This window comes from Artemia franciscana, chromosome 18, assembly GCF_032884065.1.
Source record: "Artemia franciscana chromosome 18, ASM3288406v1, whole genome shotgun sequence".
Lineage (NCBI taxonomy): Eukaryota > Metazoa > Arthropoda > Branchiopoda > Anostraca > Artemiidae > Artemia > Artemia franciscana.
The window spans coordinates 13,893,416-13,916,417 of NC_088880.1; the positions used below are offsets into that span (position 1 = coordinate 13,893,416).

General features: G+C 34.0%; 1 protein-coding gene across 2 annotated transcripts in view; it reads right to left on the reverse strand.

Moving 5' to 3' along the window:
* Positions 1 to 23,002, reverse strand: part of LOC136038646 (U3 small nucleolar RNA-associated protein 18 homolog) — a 62,166-nt gene that overhangs the window by 11,337 nt on the left and 27,827 nt on the right. For both annotated transcript variants that reach the window (XM_065721894.1, XM_065721895.1), the window contains exons 5-6: positions 6,204 to 6,401; positions 1,341 to 1,509 (exon numbers count right to left, since the gene is read on the reverse strand). In XM_065721894.1, coding sequence (XP_065577966.1) covers positions 1,341 to 1,509; positions 6,204 to 6,401 — 367 coding nt within the window. The remainder of the gene's footprint in view (positions 1 to 1,340; positions 1,510 to 6,203; positions 6,402 to 23,002) is intronic.

Genomic DNA, 23,002 nt, shown 5'->3' on the forward strand with positions numbered 1-23,002 from the left:
CCCACCTTCTAGTCAAAAGCGTTACTGCAGTCCTTTTGGCACAAAATTCAAAATATTATGCTCATGGTTTTAATAAAACCTCCAATTTTGATTCGTTACTTTAATTTATTGTAAATTACTTCTAGAAATGAATATGATCTTTCAGCAACTTTAGAAAAATAATTACTGAGAATCATAATTAATGCTGGTTTACACACACAAAAAAAAAAAATAGATTATGACAAGGGAACATGGTCAATTTTTAAATAGCTCGCTGTTTCACTTACTATTCGTGAAAAGCCGGTATAATTTTTACTAGCCCTGTCGTATAAGCCAGCTTCGCATTGGTTTTTTGGCTTGTGTTATGGAAAGACACAGCTTGTCGTGAAAATCCCCATATTATCTTTTAACTAGGATGAAACTTATTTCATAACAGGTAGCATTTGCTTGTAGCTTAGCTCTCTGTTAGCTCTGTCTAGATACATCCAGCTATTTATTGTGTATGTGTAAATAAATATAATATCAAATATCAAACGAACCTTTTCATGTTCTATCCTTTTGTAACAGTCTTTGGTTTATATGAATGTATGTCAAGGACTGATTCATTTAGGAGGAAGAGTATACGAAGAACATAAATAATATAACATTATACCTGAAGAAGTTGCCTTTATAGTCAGACATCATGCGTCTTCTGTTGCAATATTGCCAACTTATATCAGTGAATTTTGTTATTTTTAAAATAGCACTGCCCATCCAGAGACCGTTTTCGACAAAACTTTAATGATTTCATTATTTCTGATTTGCCAGAAGAATTGTTTATATGAAAACAGATATCGAATAGCATCTTATTATGATAAAGACGAACCCAATTGGCTACAAAGAGCCTTTCATTGTAGGAATGTATAATACTAGCTAACAAAAAGTAACACAGGGGAACTGTCTTCTGAAAGGCACCCATTAGTTAAAACTTGGTTTATAGCCTCCCCTCCCTTAGCTAATAGGCCAATCTAGCCTTTCTACCCATCACCTTCTGATTACCAACACGTAAACCAACATCAATATCACTCTAAAACCAGAAAAAAAAACTTCACGAAAGTTACCTCCAAAACTGAACATCCTTGAACCATTCATTCATTCATATTCAGTTATTCTGTAAGTTTGATATTCGTTTGATATCAGATTATTTAATACACATATTCAGAGAACCATTCATATTCAGGTTTGGTAGTAGCTGGTTCCAAATAAAAAAAAAAAATAAAGAAAAAAAAGTGAAGAACTTTCTACCCATCGGCTTCTGATTAACAACACGTAGACCGACATCAATATCACTCTAAAACCTGAAAAAAATTCACAAAAGTTACCTCCAAAACTGAACATCCTTGAACCATCCAAATTAAATGCAATATCTTGAACTTCTCCGTTCATCTTTAAAGTATCCACCCATTCTTTCGTCTTTGCAGACAAAATATGGATTGCTCCAAACCGGCCAAAAAATGCCAAGATTTTTCCATCTGGAGATACCTTAAATTTCTAGAAAACACAAAGCCATACTAAGAAAAAGGACAAAGACACACACACACACACACACACACACATATATATATATATATATATATATATATATATATATATATATATATATATATATATATATATATATATATCTTAAACAATGAATAATTTGGGTAAAATTCGTGTCCAACGATTAATCTCATTCCTTGGAAGGAGGGAAGGGGGAAAAGGGCAGCAACAGTTTCCAAGTTTCTATGAAACTGTGCATTCCAGGTTTACTAAAAATAAAAATGTAACCTGACATTTTGTCCTAACTGTAGAAGTGAAGATCTTTCCCTCATCATCATAAGGCATACTCTTGCGAAAGGTAAGAAAATAAAACAAAAGTTGGATTTAAAATTTTGAGCTTTTTATGACACCCACACAAGTATGAGTCGTACCTCTTTCTTTTATAGATAGACGGAGAGAGAGGAGGGTACAGAAATAGAGAGAGGGAGCGAGGGAACGAGATAAAAAGAATGAGAAAAAGATGAGTTATGAAATTCTACTTCTATTAACCGATTCGGCCTCCGATAATAATGGGACTAACATGGTAACTATATTCCTAAAAACAATCAAAATTCTTTAAATATAAAATTGTCAGAGAAAAGAGACTAGCTAGTTCTTTATTTTAAATAATTGACGTTTTATCGGTTTCTTGCCACCAAGTACGTATATTATTACCACCATAAATGTTTACTCAAGAAAAAATTGACTGTCATAGCAACTCTAGAACGGGAAAATTCTAGATAAATAATCTTTTTAATACATTTACATCACTCATATCTATTTCTTAAAATAAGCGCCAGTTGCCACTATTATTACTCTAGGAACAAATTTTAGCATTTTCTTTTCTCTCCTCTTCAGCTTATTGTTCTCTAATTGGAAAATTAAATTATTTGATCTTCTTATTTGTGTGTTTTGTTTTTGTGTCCCTGTGTCTGGAATGGCCTCCCACACCCCTCCTGTCCGATATTTATTTATTTACTTATCATTGTTACTTCTCTTTTACGATTTTTTTTTCTATTTTGTTTGTTTTTTGCCGTATTAAATTTTGGAATCATTGTTACGATGAGATGTTGATGTTTTTTCTATGTATTTGCACTGTCCCAGCCTTACGAGCTCTGCTCTCTGTTGGGGCATAATATTGTTTTTGTATTTTTTAAGTTGAATAAAGAAAAAGTTGAAGTTGAAGTTAATAAAGATGTTAATTTGGTGTATGGACGCAAAGTTTTTAAAAGGCTAATATCAAAACACACTGATATCCCTTATTTCAAATTGCGACAAATGATATCCGTTACAAAGCAGCAATCTAAACCTAATTATCTCGCATATTTGGGCATGAATTAGCGTATTATGTAAGCTGCGAAAAATATAGACAGCTACACGAGGCCTACATATTTCGAAATACCATCTTTGTCCTATGCGTATTCTGAATATCAGAACATAGATGTCAGAACAAACCTCGTTTTACTAAACGTAAACATTTAAAAAAACGTTAGGTATGCTATTCACACTCGACAACATTTACGGTACGGACCTGGTTACCTTTAGAGAAGTGAATATCCATTATATTATTTATTCAGGAGAAAAATCCGGATCCGCCACATGTAGGCAGTACCACGAACTCATTTATAGGTATTTCACGAACCGAAAGGCGAACCTACGAAACCAAAAGATATGTATTTTCATGGAATTTTTGCATGAAAATACGGGATAATTTTACAACGATTTTACATAATATGACACTCGTTTTTTCGTATGGTTTTTTATTTAAGGACTAACAACAAATACAGTTGGTATCTAATTTCAAGGACTAGCTGAAAATCATCATGTATTTGACGATGCTGCAAATTAAACTACAAAAAAAGAAGGAAAAAAGAACAAACAACAAATTAGAACTTTGTTCACAACTGACACGAAAAAAAAGGTGAGCCACACCTGATGATGGTCTTTGATATTTTGAAAAGGACAACATGTTCACTTAATTTACTTTGGTCCTACTAAAACTGCAGCTACTATAAACTATGTGCAGCACCAAGCGAACTGAGGCTAACACAGGCTGCTACTTCGCCCAATCTATCCAAAACTTCACTCTTTACACCCTCCTATGAACCACCTAAGTCACCAATTTCCTTCAAATCCTTTTCATGACCTATTTGTACCCCATTAAAGGGCCATCTACTTTTCCTTTGGACCCAGGTTGATGGTCAAAAAGAACAATCTTTGTTAATCTATCATCCCTCGTCCGTAAAACAGGTTCCAGCAATTTCAACCTTTCTTCCATTATAGCCATAGAAAGTGGGATTGAATCACATTTTTTGTATAGCTTGTTCTTTGACATAATGTCAATTAAACGCGTAACTAAAACTAACCGTAGACACTTACTCTAGAAAATATTTAACTAATCTTCCTCTGCCTTGTGAAGTAACCACATTTCAAAGACATACTTGACCATTATAATTTCCGTAAATTTCAATATTCTAGACATGGCTGGTATATTGGCCTTCCTATTCTTCACAACTTTTTTCTACTTTAAAAAAAAAAACATAGCCCTTGACTACTCTACTTTTTACATCTTCACTGCATCCCCCATCTTTACGTATCATACTACTTTAATGCGATATTACTGCTATCATATCACTAATAATATTCTTCCGCCCCATTCAGAAACAGTCAGCTTTTTTCTTTGCCACAAATGTGTGGCCACAATGCATACTTTTCGGCAATTTAATATTTCATGAATGACATTTCATCTCACAGTGAAGTCTACGTGCATCTTAATTATTCCTTGCAAAGTATTCTATTTACTAGATACTTACTCAAGAAAACACACCTGTCATGTTTTCTGTCGTCTCTCATTTCTGTTATCCTTTTAAGCTGATATTTATGCCAAAGGGAAAAGCGGACTAAATAATCATTTCGTAATTTAGCTAGTCGTCTTATACCTTTCGCACTTGATCCAAAATGTTGTTGTAAGATACTACTAAGTATTACCTTAGGTTGTAATATTTGAGAGAGTGAAGATAATGAAAATAAACATCATTTAAAAAGAGAGCTGATCCCTCATGTTTTTAATCAAAAGAATAAATATAATCCATTCATGAGGTGTGCTAATGTTCACGATGAAGTTTCAAAATCTGATTATGTAGTTCAAAGTATACAAGCAATGCAATCTCTAATCCAAAAACTTGCTTAAAAAAGGAAAGAAAACATTATAAGAGCACGTTTTGCTTAATATCGGAGCTTAATATTCGATGTTTACAGTATTCTATGGTTTTAATCTTTAAAAAAAAGAAAAAGAAAAAAGAAAGAGCTGGAATTTTTCTCTACTTGATAAAAAGTCGACATTAGTGTTTATCAAGGCCAAGTAATTGTCTTAACAGTTTTAGATCCTTTTTTAAGGATGCCAAAGCACTAGATTTTAGAGTTTAATATTCGAACGGGTGTCTAACATCTATGTCTCTGTTCTTTTTGGGCCACAAGCAGGGCACCATTTTTAAAGCAAAATTGAAGAAAACCCATATTTTCATACCTTAAAATGTTCCATCATTATACCATCTTCTGATCCACATTTTGTGGTTTCCTCGTCCCTAATATGTTCTAATTACTATTTACGGGAAATTTATCTTGTCTTACTGATGTCCAAACTGGTATTATATCAAAATATCAGGTTAAAAAACAAAACAACCGCATATTTTTATTTATTTTTTTTCCCATACTGAAAGCTGGTATTCAAGCGGGAACATCATCATTCCGTCAAATTATCTAATTAAAACTGAAGATAATCATTTTTTTCCATGAAGTACCCCCTTACTTTCACACACTTGACCTTATTCGTTTCTTTATATACCCAAGGAATATGAGTCTGGTAAGGGCACAGACTGAATATTTTTTTAGAGTCTTCAATTTTTCGGAAAGAAATCCAATTAAATACATTTTCAGTTAATCTATCCTATAGAAATTAATTATTATTAGCAGTCTAAAATGTACTAAAAGAGGTATATTATAAATTTGATAAGAAAGAGAAATAAAAAACATATATAGTTTGAGTAAAATGCTTAAAAGAACCGTTTCTATGACTCTATTTTTGGCTTTAAGACTGTAAACACTTAAATGTTACAGGTGTATTCGTTTGTTTGTTTGTTTTTTTTTAGTCAGTTTCTTAGGATAACTTCTCTGATGTTATAATTCAGCTCAGTTTTTTTTTCTCCCCTTGCTCTCAAACTGCTAGGACCTTAGTGGTCAATGATCTTGGCTGAAAATACTTTGATTTTTCTGTCCGACAGGATATTGTAAAGAGGATTCTGATGATACTGTCATCAAAGTCCTTGGACCACTGATCAGAGCAGAATGAAGCTTGATTTACTGAAAAATCAGTCTGAACAGTTAGATCAGAGCCCTCAGCTTTTCTTAAAAACATTTTTTTTTCAAAAATATCTTAGATTGATTAGCCAGGAAAAAGCATGCTTTGAGTAATTGTTAACAGACTTAATTATTATTTAAAAATAATAACAATAATAATAATAATAATAAAAAGCGTCAACGAATACTATTGATACTTGCATGAGGGTTACGACCAGTTAATAACCATTCATATTTGCAGAACGAGAAAGCTATGAACATAAAATATGCCTAACCTACACTCTAAGGGAAACAAAGATAAACCTAACCTTCGCTGTTCCCTTTTCTATATTTCTATTCCAACCATGCCTTGAAACTTTTCCAGTAATAAGGTTATATGAGTGAAAATGATTTTGAATATGAGATGTGGAGATTATCTCTTCACCGTTTGCTGCAAAACTGGATTCAGTCAAAGGGAACTTTTGAAACTGTATAGATTGCAGCTTGGGATTATCTTTCCCATCCACCTGAAAAAATATTTAAACTACATGAATAAAGACAAAGAAGTAGCAACTACAACAAAAAAAATCCGCATACCTTTTCTGGGGGAGGGAGGCAAGGATTAAAAAAATGCCGGGAAAGTGCATATTTTTCCAAATTCAGTCCTTTATATACGTTTGGGTTTCCCAAGGCCACCAGATTTGGCGTAGAAAATTTTTTTAATACCCCAAATGCTTGTTATGGAAGTCTTTTCTAAGTTGTCACTTTTGCATTTGAAATCAAACAGCGTAATTAAGCCGATTAAAATATTCCTGAGAGTATGGCAAGGCCTCAAAAAAGATTTTTTTCCTTGGAAAAAGTAATATATTTTGGAACACAATTCAAAGAAATAAACGTAGAAATTCTTCATTCTACGGTACAATCGAAAAAGGAACAAAAATCTATCAACTGCACCAATACGAGGTGTGATAATACGCTTTGGAATTCACATTTTTTATGATTTGTTCTATATCGTCAAGTATTTTAGTTTATTTCTAACCCTAAATTCTCATATACAAGGTTTTTATCGAAAACTACATGGAGAAGTTAAACTTGCTTTGAAGGTTAGATATTGACAAAAAATAATTATTTATGAGGAACCAGGAAAATTTACAGTTCAATAGACTGTAGTTTTGTAGTTTTTCTACAAGCCACAGATAAGCAAAATGTGGCTTTTTAATTTAGGACAAAGGTCGATAAACATTATTGTCACGGAAGACTTTGAATCCCCATACCATTTATGGGTATGGGGATTCCCATACCCATGGGAATCCCTTGGGAATCACCTTCACCATATGAAGGTGAATTTGCTATTCACCTTCATATGATGAATAGTCTTTCAGATTCATCATATGAAGGTGATGGCAATAGTCCATAGTTTATTAATTATAAACCAACAATAATGAACAATACAAAATAAAAATAACAAACATCTTACGAAGATGTATTTATCTACAGAAAGGGAAAATAAAACACACAAGCAAAAAAAAAGCATTGAGTCCACTGTCCACCAGGTTAAAATAGCAAACCAATATAAAAAAGGACTTTTCCACGACTTAACGAATAATTCGGCCGTGATAATTAAAAATGCAACATTCACCATCATTGTAACTTTTCAGGAAAGCCAAAAAAAAACAGAAAAAATTTGTCGGTTGTAGTCACTCTTTAGGATGAAACTAATGGAGATAAACGGAACATATTCTAAACCAAGTTTTTATGGTCCTTTCGTCGGTATAAATTAAATCTCAATATTCCGCGCGAACTCAAAATTATTCAATTTTATGGCGTATAACTCCTTTTTCCTTGACAAAAAAGAAGACAACTGCCATTATAGCTCCATAGATTAATGCTCTTCCGTCAAAACTGGAGTTTGTCTCTTTTTTATCTATGTAACGGTAAAAGATAGTATAATTTTAACTGCACCATTTGATTCCTTGTGCTAAGTTTACTCTTATTTGCGTTTAGAGACAATGAAATTAAAATTTATATGAAAATGAATGAGACAGAGCGAGAAATAGAGAGAGAGAGAAAGAGGGGTATAGGAAGAAAGAGGTAGTGAGAAAAACAGAAAGATAAAGAGCTTTTATTATATGAACCACCACCCAAACATAACTTCATGTGTATGGATCCGTTTCAACTGCACCAGTTCTTTATATTGGTGCTTTCTTTCCTATGATCTGAAAAGTGGAGGTTCTAAAGGTCCAAGAAGCCGCATCCTCTACACCCGTTTGGCTCTGATTAATCGGTTTTTCCGTGTTTTGAGCTAACAAAGCATGTGTAATCGATAGAAAACTTAGAAAATATAGCTAAATATAGCTATAGCAAAAATGTCAACATGGAGTGAGAAGCAATCCCTAAAACTAAAAATAAAGAACTAGGAGGTAACCTCTAGATTTGCTCATGCCACAAAGGGGTAAGATTTTTTTATTATTATTAGTTATAACTATTTCACAGGCTTTTGTCACCGACTTTTAAATTTATTTCCAAAGAAAGAAAACAACTAATAGAAATTTAAAATGAAATGGCGTAAAAGCAAGTTCAAGTGTAAAAAACGACATAAAGAATTATACGCTTAAAAAATGGAGCAAAGCTGATCAAAGTCAGGAAGAAAAAGTCAAAAAGAAGAGAGTAAAATTATTATTGCACTACCAGATTTTTGTTAAAATTTCTTCAAGTCCAGGGTAGAAAATTGTATTTTTTCTGGGAAGGGGTTTTTTCCAGGGTTTATTGGGCTCAGGAAGATTTTTTAGATTAACAGTAGGAAGGGGGGGGGGGGTAACGATTATCTCGCTACGGAAGCGCGAACAAAAATCTTTTTTTCTCTTACAGATTAATCATTTAAACTTTCTTAACTAAATAATAGTAGAGTAGTTTTTCTTGGACTGTCATTTTTGAAGAAACCATAAGATAATTGAAGTTTATCTATTTCACTTATAAATAAAATTAAGGAATGGTTTTTAGAGTTCAAGTACATTGGATTGGTGACTTGAAACTTAACGGAAGTTTTTGCTTTTTTTTACAAATAATAAAAAACACTTTTTCCACAAAAAAAGGTTTTTCAAAGAAAAGTAAAGTACTCCATTAAACCAAAAATGAGCAAAAATAAAATCAAATAATCTACCAAGCGTAAAACTACCACAAGTCAGCATCGACAAACAAATGAAACCCAAAACGAGCAGGAATTACAATACATGACCGAGTCAAATTAAAACGAGCAGAAATTAATATGAGTAGGGCTCAAAAGCCCTACGCCTTCCCAAGGCCAGAACATAATTTGCACTTTACTGTTCTTTTTGCTGATGACAGTAACTTTTTCACTGCTGCAATGTACCTGCCATCTGTCCCTTCCGTAGCTCAAGGTATGTAAAGGATTGGTACTGGTCAAATGGTATGGCTCTTAACAGCCGGAAGAGTGCCATTGTCAATTTCAGGGCCCCTTACCATATGAGAGACGTACAGAAGCCAATCACCCTGACTTATGGGAACGATATTATACCACAAGCTACTATGGTGAATTTACTTGGTGTCTATCTTGACTGTTTTCTTTCTTTTAAACCACATATAACTTCCAATTTAATAAGAACTTCCAATTTCAAATCAAAGGAGCGCCACCTGAAATTTATTCGACCGCCCATTCCATAAAAACTTTAAATGCCCTCATGGTATAACTCATAACCCTATCCCCAGGGCGCTGAGGAGTTGTGTCAATCGTAGAGGCATTATTATATGTTCTTTGGGCTATTTTGAACCAAATCGCTGTCTGATAATTTTAATCAGATGCGTTTAGTGAAAAAGGGGTTGTCGGGGGCTAAATGCCATCCATCACTTTCGACACTTAAAAAGGAACAAGAAGTTCCAATTTTCAACCAAATGAGCCTCTTCTAAAGTTAAAGAACCATAAAAACCTTAAATGCCCGCGGCATAACTTAAAATCCTCACCCCCAGGCTCGAGAGGTTTGTATCAACCCCAAAAGTCTTGTTATATGACCTTTGAACTATTTTGACTAAAGTGATTGTCTAAAAAAATTTTACTTGATGTATTTCGGGAAAAAACGACGTGTTGAGGGGGGATAGCTGCCCTCAAGATCACTTTGACTCTTAAAAAGGCACTAGAAATCCATATTACCAATCCAATGAGTCCCCTCCGAAGTATATACGACCACTCCTATTCAATAAGAAGCTTATATGCCTCCAGGGCATAACTTACAACCCTTGCCCTGAGAGCTGTGGGGCGGGATTGTCTTCCTCAAATACGTAATTTCCAAACCCTTCGACTACAATGAACACGTTTGCTATTTCCAAAGTTTAATCGGATGTATCTGGGGAGACGATGAGCGTGGGTGGGGACTGTTTGTTCCAAATCACTTTTGACTCTTAAAAAGGGTACCATAACTTCCAATTTCAAATCAAGTGAGCCACATCTGAAGTATATACGACCACCCATTCCATAAAAACCTTATATAATCCCAGGGTGTGACTTAAACCTTATCTCCAGGGTACTGGGGGTTGTGTCAACCCTAGAGGCATTGCTATATGTTCTTTGGACTATTTTGAGCAAAATCAGTATCTCACAATTTTAATCAGAATCGTTTGGTGAAGGGAGTTAGTTGGGGGGCGGGGGCTTGCTGTCCTCCATCACTTTTGACTCTTAAAAGGGAACTAGAACTTCTAATTTTCAACCAAATGAGCCTCCTCTAAAGTTTATAAAACCATTCCTTCCATAAAAACCTTAAATTCCCCCAGGGCATAACTTACAACCCTTGTCCCCAGGCTCTGGGGTTTGTTTTAACCCCAAACGTCTTGTTATATAATATTTAGACTATTTTGAATAAAATGGCTATCTCAAAACTTCTGTTAGATGCATTTCAGGACAATACTACGCGTGTATAAAAACCTTATATGCTCCCAGGGTGTGACTTAAACCTTATCTTCAGGGTACTGGGGGTTGTGTCAACCCTAGAGGCATTGTTATATGTTCTTTGGACTATTTTGAGCAAAATCAGTATCTCACAATTTTAATCAGAATCGTTTGGTGAAGGGAGTTAGTTGGGGGGGGCGGGGGCTTGCTGTCCTCCATCACTTTTGACTCTTAAAAGGGAACTAGAACTTCTAATTTTCAACCAAATGAGCCTCCTCTAAAGTTTATAAAACCATTCCTTCCATAAAAACCTTAAATTCCCCCAGGGCAAAACTCACAACTCTTGCCCCCAGGCTCTGGGGGTTTGTTTCAACCCCAAACGCCTTGTTATATAATATTTAGACTATTTTGAATAAAATGGCTATCTCAAAACTTCTGTTAGATGCATTTCAGGACAATACTACGTGTGTGTGTGTGTAGAGGGGGGGTTAGCTGCCCTCCAATCACTTTGACTCTTAGGCACTAAAGCTTCTGACTACCAATCTAATGAGCCACCTCCGAAGTTTATATGACCACGCTTTCTATAAAAAACCTTACATGCCCCCAAGGCACAACTTACAACCCTTGCCCTGAGGGCTGGGGGGGGACTTGTCATCCTCAAAGACATAGTTTCTGGAGCTCTCAACTACGTTGAACAAAATGGCTACATCAAAATTTTCATCGTAGGTGTTTAGAGAGATGAAAGGCGTGGAGGGGGGCATTCGCCCTCTGATTACTTACAACTATCAAAAGGGACACTAGCCCTCTCAATTTCCAATCGAGCGAGCCCTTCTTGAAGTTTCTACAATAACACTTTCTATGAAAACCCTATGCCCCAGGGCATAACTTACAGCCTTCGCCCTGAGAGCTGTGGGGGGGGGGGTGTCATCCTCAATGACATAATTTTCGCACCTTTAAACTATGTTGAACAAAATGGCTATTTCAAAATTTCGATTGGATGTGCTTGGGGAAAGGGTGGACACAGGAGGGGGGTTAGTTGCCCTTCAATTACTTTCGAATAACAAAAAGGACACTAGCCGTTTCAATCTCCAATCGAACGAGCCTTTTTGAAGTTTCTATGACAACACTTCTTATAAAAACCTTATATGCCCCCAGTGCATAAGTTGCCCTGAGGGCTGGGGGAATTTATTATCCTCAAAGACATAATTTCCGGACCTTTCAACAACGTTGAACAAAATGGCTATCTAAAAATTATATTGGATGTGTTTGAGAAAGGGTGGGCATGGGAGGGGGGTTAGTTGCCCTCCAATCACTTTTGACTATTAAAAAGTCCACTGGCTGTTTCAATTTCCAATCGAATGAGCCTTTTTTGAAGTTTCTATGAAAAAATCCTTCGATACGAAGTGCCCTGGTCTAAGACTGAAAATTTTTTTTTAAACCAATATACTTGAAAAGTGAACCTCCCATATTAGGTCACTAGTAATTGTTACGCTTGAAGTTTAATTTTGGACACAAATATTCTTTAGAATATGATAGGTATACAGGGGGTTTATCTCAACAGATTTATTGCTAAAATGTTAGGTTTTAACGGATATATAAGCGAGTCATTTTTAAATACCACTTCAGGAATATCACACAGCATCTATATTCATGATGCTAAATAACCAGTTTATGTTGATTATTTCGTTCCATTTTATGTCGGAATGAGTTATATTTCCCTAAATTTCTACCATAAATACCTAGACATTATATAATTATTTTGCTTTCTTATTCACGTCACATTCAAAAAATAAATTAATCGCGAACGGCTCTCGTATTAAATGGCTCACAAATTAATTCAAAATTGATACTAAGCATACAAACAAAAACAAGGAATGTTAGTGCTTACTTTCGTAACTTACAAAAAATTACACCAACCACAAAACATTCATAATTCCACAACTTACGAAATCAGAATTCAGAGTGAACTTATGAATTATGCTAAAAGCCGATTTGTCTAGAAGCCATGTTTTCGATAGATCTAGATTCATCTATAATTTCAGATTCACCACTGTCTTTGCTGGGAAGGGTTTATATATATTTATATATATATATACATACATATATATATATATATATATATATATATATATATATATATATATATATATATATATATATATATATATATATATATATATATATATATATATATATATATTTAGAAAAAATTTTTGAAAAATTTATACATTTTTCAAAAAAGAAAAAGTTTGGTAAGATTGGTAATAAGGATAACAGATTATATTTACCTATTAATTTTACTTGTAAGCAGATTGAAGATATTAATTTACCGGAAATTTTAAATCAGCGGATGTGAAACAGGCCCTTCCTAGTAATTTGAATTATAATGATAGTCCAGTTTTAACTTATAAATTTTCAAAAACTATTGGGCAAATTATTTTTAATTATAATTTAATACTTAAAAGATTAGATAGTGATATAAATTGGAAACCGGTTTGTAACTGTAAGCAACTTGGCCCATTTGTTAAATCCCACTTACAAACATGTTATAACAAGGGACTTGTCAATAATTAAGCAAGATGATCTTCAAATTATAATGAATAAATGGGCTAATTTCCGTCTTTCTCATCATCTGAATCCATCGAGTGTTCTTGATGGCTCGGAAAATGATTTTGATTTATTTATTGATAAGTGGTGTAAGAAAGAGAATAAGAATAAAGAGAGTTTTCAATGTTGGAAGAATTTAATTATTAGTAGAATACGAAATAAAATATATTCTAACTTAAAAAATAGTAACACTAAATCATTATTTTATAATGCTAAGATTAAACAAGCAATTGCTAATCTACAGAATGAATTTGTAATTGTGCCGGTGGATAAAGCTAATAATAATTTTGCCATAATTTGTCAGAAGCTGTATTGTGATATCTTAATTAGGGAGTCATGCACGACTAATGTTTACGAAAAGGTAAATTTAGAGGATGAGAATTTAATTGAAAAGACTGAAGAAATACTTTTTAAAAATTTTAATATTAAAATAAATGACAATGATAAAAAGTTCCCTTTCCTATATTGGACTGTAAAATTTCATAAGAATCCCCCTAAACAACGGTTTATTGCTGGAGCAGCTAAATGTCCAACCCGCATTGCTGCTACTGACCACTCTTTAATTTTAAAGGAAATTATAAAATTAAACTTAAAACCTATTGTTCTGGTATTAAAAAATTTTCGAATTTTAATCCATATTGGAGTGTTAATAATTCACTGCAGGTGATAGATTCTTTAACAATGGTTTCAGCTAAAAGAATTGAGTCTTTCGATTTTGCGACAATGTATACTAATTTATCACTTAATGTAGTGTTAGATAATTTAAAAACGGTTATCAAGAAATCTTTCCTCTTATCTAGTAAAAGGTTCTTAAAAATAGACACTTATAATAAAAAAGCTATATGGACAAATTGCTTTAAGACTACAGTTAGCTTGAGATGTTACAGCTTGGATATGATTTTTGAGTTATTAGAATTTGTTTTATACAATACTTATATAAGATTTGGTGGTGATTTGTACAAGCAAATCGTGGGAATTCCCATGGGGGGGAATGCCAGCCCATTTATAGCGGACTTGTTTTTAAGTCAACTAGAATATAAATATATGTTGGATAATAATAATCCAAGTAATTTAAAACATGTTTTGTCAAATAATAAAAGATATTTAGATGATATTTTGGTCTTAAATTGTAAGGATTTCATTGATATTTCTAAAAATATATATCCATCAGAGCTTACTCTTGAACCTAGTCATGGCGCTGGTCTTGAAGATCATTTCTTAGATTTAAATATTAATATTTCTGATAATAATAAATTAAGTTTTAAAACGTATAATAAAACGGATGATCTTGATTTTGAAGTGATTAGTTTCCCATTCCCTGAAAGTAATATACACTCAAATATCACATATTCGGCGTTTTTCTCACAGTTACTTCGTTATGCAAGGATTTGTAGTAATTATATTGATTTTAAAAATAGATGTGAAATCTTAAGCCAAAAATTGATATTAAGAGGTTTTTCTGCAAATAAATTAACTTGGCAATTTAAAAAACTTAGTTTTCATTATAACGAACTTTTAAATAAATACCAAAAAATTATCTGGAAATACTTAGGGAAATTTTCGGCTAATTTCGGAGGTTCGCGAAAAGTTGATGCAGCGCCATCTATTTTGAATTGTTTCTAATAGAGCAGATTTTTCAAAAATAGCCACATGGTAATGATATCAAATTTAGTTTACCTATTGTTGCTAAAAAGAGGAGTATATTAACAGGATAAGCTTGGTTTAGTGTTACTTGGTTGTTCTACATTTGCTGGTTTTTTTTTCATAGGCATGTATTTTGGGGGTGATACCTAACACGGGGATGCCATGGATATTCTGTGGTAGGCACAACACTGGACTGGGTAGAGAATTTAAAGTGCCGAAACCCTATAGGCAAATGTATTCTCCTGATGAGCCCTTGTGTTGGGTTGTTGCCTCTGAATTATTTGTCTTTACTGTTTTTATTGTTTGGTATATGACAACTTATACTTATTGACGACATGACTGCCTGTCCATGGATAATTCTTTATAGTTGATTGTGTATGGCTATGCTGTTTGACCTATGTGGATGTATGGATGAGTAGGGTTAAGGCCTCATTCAAGTGCTGGTCTATATTAATCACTAATTTAGGAAAATAATTTTTCCTTTCTCCTTCTATCTCCTTTCTTTTTTTCTTTTTTTTAATGTGTTTGTGCTGTTGCATTGATGATTTCTCTTTTAGTTATATATATATATATATATATATATATATATATATATATATATATATATATATATATATATATATATATATATATATATATATATATTATATATATATATATATATATATATATATATATATATATATATATATATATATATATATATATATATATATATATTTGAAGTGACCTACCATTGGAATTAGTAAATCAGTTAATTTTGCTAGTGTTCAATATTCTAGGCCGGCCTACTTTATCCAGTGAAATAACCCCCAACTGAAATAAAAAAATCTCCGATTGGAGTGAACATCAGAAAAGCTTTTCAAGAGGACTATACTATGAAATTGCCCTCGAAGAGGATGCCGCAGAGAAAACTTAAATGATGATGCACAAAATTCCATACTACTCTAAAGTGAATAGACTAAAGGTTAATCCAACAATGACAAAAGTTATACTTTGTAGTTTGCAGAGTCCCCCTTCAATATCCCTCAGGGGGAGCAACATTGAATATGCTCGAGAGTTCGTCATCGTCCTTATACATTCGGAGGGAGGATCTGAGGAAGAAATTAAAAAACGTATTCACATAGCTCCTTCCACCTTTGCTCAGCTCTACAAATCACTATTGCAACGTTGAAGCATAAGCCTAACTATGATAGCTAGAGTCTATGAGGCGATCGGCAGAAGAAATATCCTACATGACAGCGAGATATTGGTTTTTGTCAATCAGAATAACCAAAGGCTGGATGTCTTTGATCACGACTGTCTCCGTCGCATTGTACGTGTCTAACACCATGAACCAATAGCCAATGAAGAAAGCCGTAAGCGCTGTAAAGAACAACGCCTTGTCTCTTAAATTGTGAAGTCAATAGCTCTTGTGGCAGGGCTACTCTCAACGGTGTGTTTACCAGCGATGCAATCTTATGTCCACTGTTAAAGCACAACCACTTAAAAACTGGAGACACCTACTTGAAATGGTAGCCAAGGGTTAAAAAAGGCTTAGAGTTGCATGGAGGCTATCACCTCTTCGGTCAGATTCACAACAGCAAGTGGTTTTAAAATGTTAAATCCGTTGCTTGGGACTACGTCACAGGGAAAACTGGTTGGTGAAATAATGGATACGAGCCGAGGCAGAGCAGCGTCTAGTTCCCGTCAGGAGTCAAGAAAGTAGGTAAGTAGTTCCCGGTTACTACAACAATTTTCAATTACACCAGCAATTAGTTCTGAAAAAATAGCAAACGATTCACACAAAATTTCAATACAGTTTGGGCTTACTTGTCAGGCTTGAACATTCTATGATACTTTGCTACTACTATTACTACACTGCAGAACCGAACCGCCTGAAGTCAACACAGTTGCATATGCTCACAGTTGCATTCCAATCTATTCAAAGCCTCACTCTGTACACCGTCCCAAGAAGTACCCATTTCCCCTAAATATTTTCTTACATCTTCCCGACCCATTCGGGGAGGACCCGATTTTCAAACAGTCCGTAGTAACAAACTGTAAGTAAGGAGCGACACGGATCGATAGTAAACGAAAGTGTAAAAAACGGAGTATTGATACCAATGAATATATCAAAAGAATCGGCTTATTATGCTGATTCAAAACGTATAAGTTTCATTAAGCTTAGTGTTACAAGCCTGGAAGAAATTGCTTGATTTTCGAAAAAGGGGGAAACACTCCCTAATAATTCAAGGATCTTCAATGAAAATCATATCATCGGATTGAGCATATCAGAGAACCGCACTGTAGAGGTTTCAAGCTCCTATCTTTAAAAATGTGGAATTTTGTATTTTTTTACCAGAAGAAAGATCAAGAACGCGTGTTTGTTTGTTTTTTCTCAGGGGTGATCGTATCGACCCAGATGTTCTAAAATATTTGGAAAGGGCTCATTTGAACGGAAATTAAAAGTTCTAGTGCCCTTTTTTTAGTGACCAACGGGATTTGAAGGCAACCAGGCCCTTCCCACGCCCCCTTTTTCCAAAAATCGTCCAACCAAAATTTGTAGATAGCCATTTTGTTCAGCAAATTTGAAAAACAATAACTACGCTTTTGGAGATAACATGACCCCCCCCCCCACAAAAAAAAACTGGGGAAAAGTCTTTAAGTTATAAGACATGCCCATTATTTACGTATTGTAGAATGGAATAGAATTTTAGTTTAAAAATTTCTATCACATCATGGTTGCCGAATTTGAATTTTACCTCAAAAAAGCACTAGTATATATATATATATATATATATATATATATATATATATATATATATATATATATATATATATATATATATATATATATATATATATATATATGTATATATATATATATATATATACATATATATATATATATATATATATATATATATATATATATATATATATATATATATATATATATGCATATATATATATATATATATATATATATATATATATATATATATATATGCATATATATATATATATATATATATATATATATATATATATATATATATATATATATATATATATAGATCATTTTGTGTATATGGACCTTGGGCTTTTGAAATAAACTGATCTATATATATATATATATTATATATATATATATATATATATATATATATATATATATATATATATATATATATATATATATATATATATATATATATATATATATATATATATATATATATATATATATATATATATATATATATATATATATATCATATCATATCGAAAGAATTTGACCTTCACGTCAGACATAATTATTTGTAGGAAGTACATAAAAAAAGTCAACACTCAATTAAAAAGTAAAAAAATAAATACATAACAATAAAATTAATGACAAGTTTTCCTGGTTATTATACAGCTCAACAAAACTCGGGACAAAACTCTTGTGATATCTTCCATGTTTAGCCGGAATTGGAGCCAGTTTGGGGACTTTTTAGGACGGTCTATTGCGGACAGGATGGTAGGATTCGGGGTAGATGGAATGTAATCGGGGAACAGATAGGGCCTTGGTACCAAAACGAAGGCACAGGAGCTTCCTTCTCTCGACCAACGTGGTGAGCTCGAAGTAGATAATGGTATGGAACCTTCTTTTCACCATTTTTAATTCTAAGTGCTCGTTTTTGGACATTTTCAGTCATACAGATATGCTCTGAAGAAATACCGAAATGCCACACTGAACAAGCAAACTCGAGTATAGGTCGAATAAAAGAACAATAAAGTTGAAGAAGGTCTTCGGGGGGGGGGGGGGCAAGGAATTTTTATCAAAGGTTTTAGAAGGGAAACTGAAGGAGAAACTTGTTTGAGGATGTTTTGAACATGGGCGTCCCACTTTAAGTCAGCAGTAATTGTCACCCCAAGTAGTTTAATGCATGTGATAAGAGTTTTTGGGAGGAATGGGGCTTGTGAAAGTGGGGAATGATTAAAAAAAAATAATTGTCATAACTGACGATTTATTAAGTTTTACTTTCATCTTCGACAAAGAACCGTCCTGTTTAACATCGTCAAGTAATGTCATAATTGAGCTTTTAATATTTCGACGACAAACCTCAAGTGCAGACAGATCGTCCACATACTTCCATCGCTCTGAGTAGTTAGTAATAAGGCTAATAACCATTATAAGGAATAAAATTGGACTTATCAGAGTTCCCTGGGTCACCTCACAAAAGATAGGAAGGGGATCGGAATAAACGTTTTTATATTTAAGCAATTGAGAACGATTTGTTAAAAAAGGAGGCAACAATTTTAACTAGAAAGGGGCTCACTTGAAACTCCGTCAGCAGTTTATTTACGAGGATATTGTGGTCAATTAGTTCAAACACTTTCTGGAGATCAGTTGATAGAGGATTTAACCAAGGATCAGGGTTTTCAAGGTTTAGAATGGTGACAAGAAGACTAACAAGGTAGTGCGAAGTAGATGTCTCCTTCAGGTTTCCAAATTGTTGCAAGTCAATACGTTCAAGAATCTCTGTCTTTAACCAATTAGCCAAGAAATCCTCGTACATTTTTGACAAAAACTGGGGTTAAGGTGATCGGCCGTATCCCAGTAAAATCGTTCAAGCCTCCCTTCTTTGAATAGGAGTAATATAGCCTAGCTTCAAGCACGATGGGTAACATCTGGAATTACTACTTTCACTAAAAAATACTAACAAGGGGTGTTGATAGTTTATCAGGGAATGCTTGTATTAAATTAATTGGGATATTAATGGGGCATTTACTAGTTTTTTTTCAGTTTCTGTATTTTTTCTATTATTTGCTTTACTGAAATTTCCAGTATTTTATATTTAGGAGTCTCAGGGATTAGCTGGTTTTCCGAGAGAGGAAGGAACTTTTGCACAATGCTAGTTAGGTGTTTATTAAGCTCATTGGCTGTCTGTTCAGGCGGTTCATCCAGAGAAAAACAAGTTTCTTGCACGAGCGACCCCCTATTTCTTTCACTTTCTTAAACCATTGCTGAGGTCTGCTCTGTTTTAAGTAATTTAATTTATTATTACCATAACGAGAAGCAGCAAGACGTATTTCTGTCTTGATTTGTTTACGAAGGGGTTAAGGCTTCCTCTTTCTTTCCGAGGTGAAAAAGTTTTAATTTCAAATGGATTAGTCCTTATATTTTTCCATTAATGTAGGGTTTACCTGAACCAACAATCTCTTCTGGGAAACAATTTTGGTAATTTGTCATTGTTTTTGTTTGAAACAAACTAATCTTTGAATTAAGATTTACATATGACAAAACATCTCCCCAACTCCCAGACGTAATCCAAGATCCAAATCAAAAAGATCTTGACTTATTGGCCGGTAAGAAGATTCAAAACACGGAGTAATTTATTTTAAAAACTAGCAGTGATTTCAAATGTAGAATGAAATGATAGCTTTCACCGAGGGGAGGGGGGGTAGTTGGAATATTGCAAAAGGTTTTAAGGTTCGTGCAAAAAACATCCAAACTGGTTCCATCTTTTGTAGTAGGGAAATCAACAATTTGCTTAAGCTTCTGATCTTCGCACAGATAATTAAGACTTAGTTTGATGGCGTTTCCTGCTATAAAGATGCCGGCATTTGAATACTTAGTCGTCACAAAGTCAAGACTTGCTTGTAGCCTGTCATAAAAATTACGACGGAACAAGCATTCTGTCCGGGTGAATAACAAAATGAGCAAATTATTAAATTAGTTTAAGGCTGCTGTAGGCATTTGGGCTTAGTGGTATCCAAATGGTTTCATCACAATCAGCTAGTCCTGGCATATGGATAAGGGTAGGAGATAGGCAATCCTTTGCGAAAATCACTACTCCTCTTCCTTTTTTCCCCAGTGGGTGGTCAACCGGACGTAGCTTTTCAAACTCCTGAAAACCAATCATTTTAAGGAGATCTGGATTTTATTCTTGGGCTTCAGTAGCTACAATTATATCAATAAATCAATTATATCAATCAATATCAATCAATATCAATATCAATTATATCAATTTTACAACTAACCTTATGAAAAAATATATAATATATATTATATTATATATAATATATAATTATAAATATATATTATAATAAATATATAATATATATAAAATATATAATATGAAAAAAATATCAGTTTTAATTTTGATGTTGCTTCTAACTCGACTAACTTCAAACTTACGGCGTTCGTAAGGAAAAAAACGAGGCAATGAAAACATTTTTTATTAATCTGATAAACAACCGATTTCTTCAAAAAAGCTTTATTCTTAGGTAACTTTGGCAGGGTGAAAGTATTAAAATTAATGCTGGGTGTAAGGAGAACATCCCCTAAAAGTGAAGTATCGTAGCAAGGTTTGTCGTAAGGCTCAAACTCACCAACCTGGATCGAGAGACAACTAAACCGGTTTTGAAGTGGGAGGGGAAGAGGTTCACTTTTAAAAGTTGGGGGTAAATTGAGAGAGCCGCGGGTAAAATTTTGCTCTTTTCTAAAATTTTCTTCTATTAAAGAGGGGAGACTACATCTTTTATCTTAATAATCGGGTTTTCAATTGTATCGGGTAATCAATGAAGCATTAATTGGTCTATGGTTCGACTTTAAGAGAGGAACTGTAACTGGGCGATGGGATGTAGCCGATAATTTTTGGGGCGGACTATTTATTACAAGATAATTTTCGAATGTGGAAGAGTCAGACTGGTAGGGTAGCCAGGGGGGATGAACTGCAAGGGACGGGGAAAGGTTTCCTGGTGATTCGGGAATAAGTCAAATCGGGAGTGTTCTCTATATGGGGGGATGGGAAGGCAAGATTATGCTGAGAGAGGGAAATACGGTGGAGGGTGTTTGAGAGGGGAGGGGTCGGGTTTGTTTTGGCAAATATCAGGTGGAGTACAGAACCAGTCAGTAACTTCTTGGACGCACGGAGAGGAACGGAGTCGAAAGGAAGTAGATTTTTAAGAGGAATGTGAGTGAAGGGGGGTTTAGGGATGGTCTGCATTGAGTAAAGTGATTTTGGGTGTTGAGTTAACTAGACACGCGTAAGTACTTGGGGTGGAGGATTTTTTCGAGGGATGGATTCCTGGGATATACTGCTCTGCATCGGGTATGCAGGGGGATAGTATTTGTTATTGGGAAGTATACAAACATTTTTCGGGCGGGGAGGGGAGGGGGAATGAATCTTCTGCTAGGGGATTTTCTACGCGGATAATTTTCAATAGGGGGGGTGAAGTTTTCAGGGGTGAACTTTTCAGGGGGAATTTGCCAGAATTCCTATACGAAATTATTTTTATATGTTTTGCTTTCTCTTTGCTGACTCAATTTTACGCGCGGAGATGTTAATTGTAATTGTCTAAAGTAAATTTTAACCGGGACTAAATTGTCTAGAGAACATTTCCGTAAACGAAGGGTGTTTCCCCCTCCTCAACACCTCGCTCTTTACGCTCAAGTTTGAATTTTATCCCAGTTCTTTAAGAATGGCTCCTAAAACACAAGGGTCGTTTAATTTGAACAATAAGATTTGAAAGTACTAAAAAACTTCAGCGTGAAGAGCGAGGTGTTGAGGAGAGGGAAATACCCCTCATATATGTAATAATTTCTGTTCTTTTTAAGTTTTAATGTTGCTCCTTAATTTCAGTGGAAAAATTTTTGTTTTTAAATTTAATTGTCCGACAAGGACAATCTTTGGCAATCTGTCATCCTTCATTCGCAGAACTTGTCCCAGCTATCTCATCTTTTTTCTCATTACAGCCCTTGAAAGCGGGGTTGAATCACATTTTTCGTACAGCTTACTATGTGCCTTGTATTTCATCTCCAATCACTCCATTCCCTTTCCAATTAAATGAGTACGCAGTTTTCAGAAAAAAAATCGATTCTCACAAAAGTTTCATTGTTATTTTGGCTAGCTTGTATTTGTTTTTGCAAAGAACTTCATTATTCCCGAGTCCACTTTAGCAACACCACTAGAAAGCCAGTAGCGAAAACATTCAAATTTTTTCCTT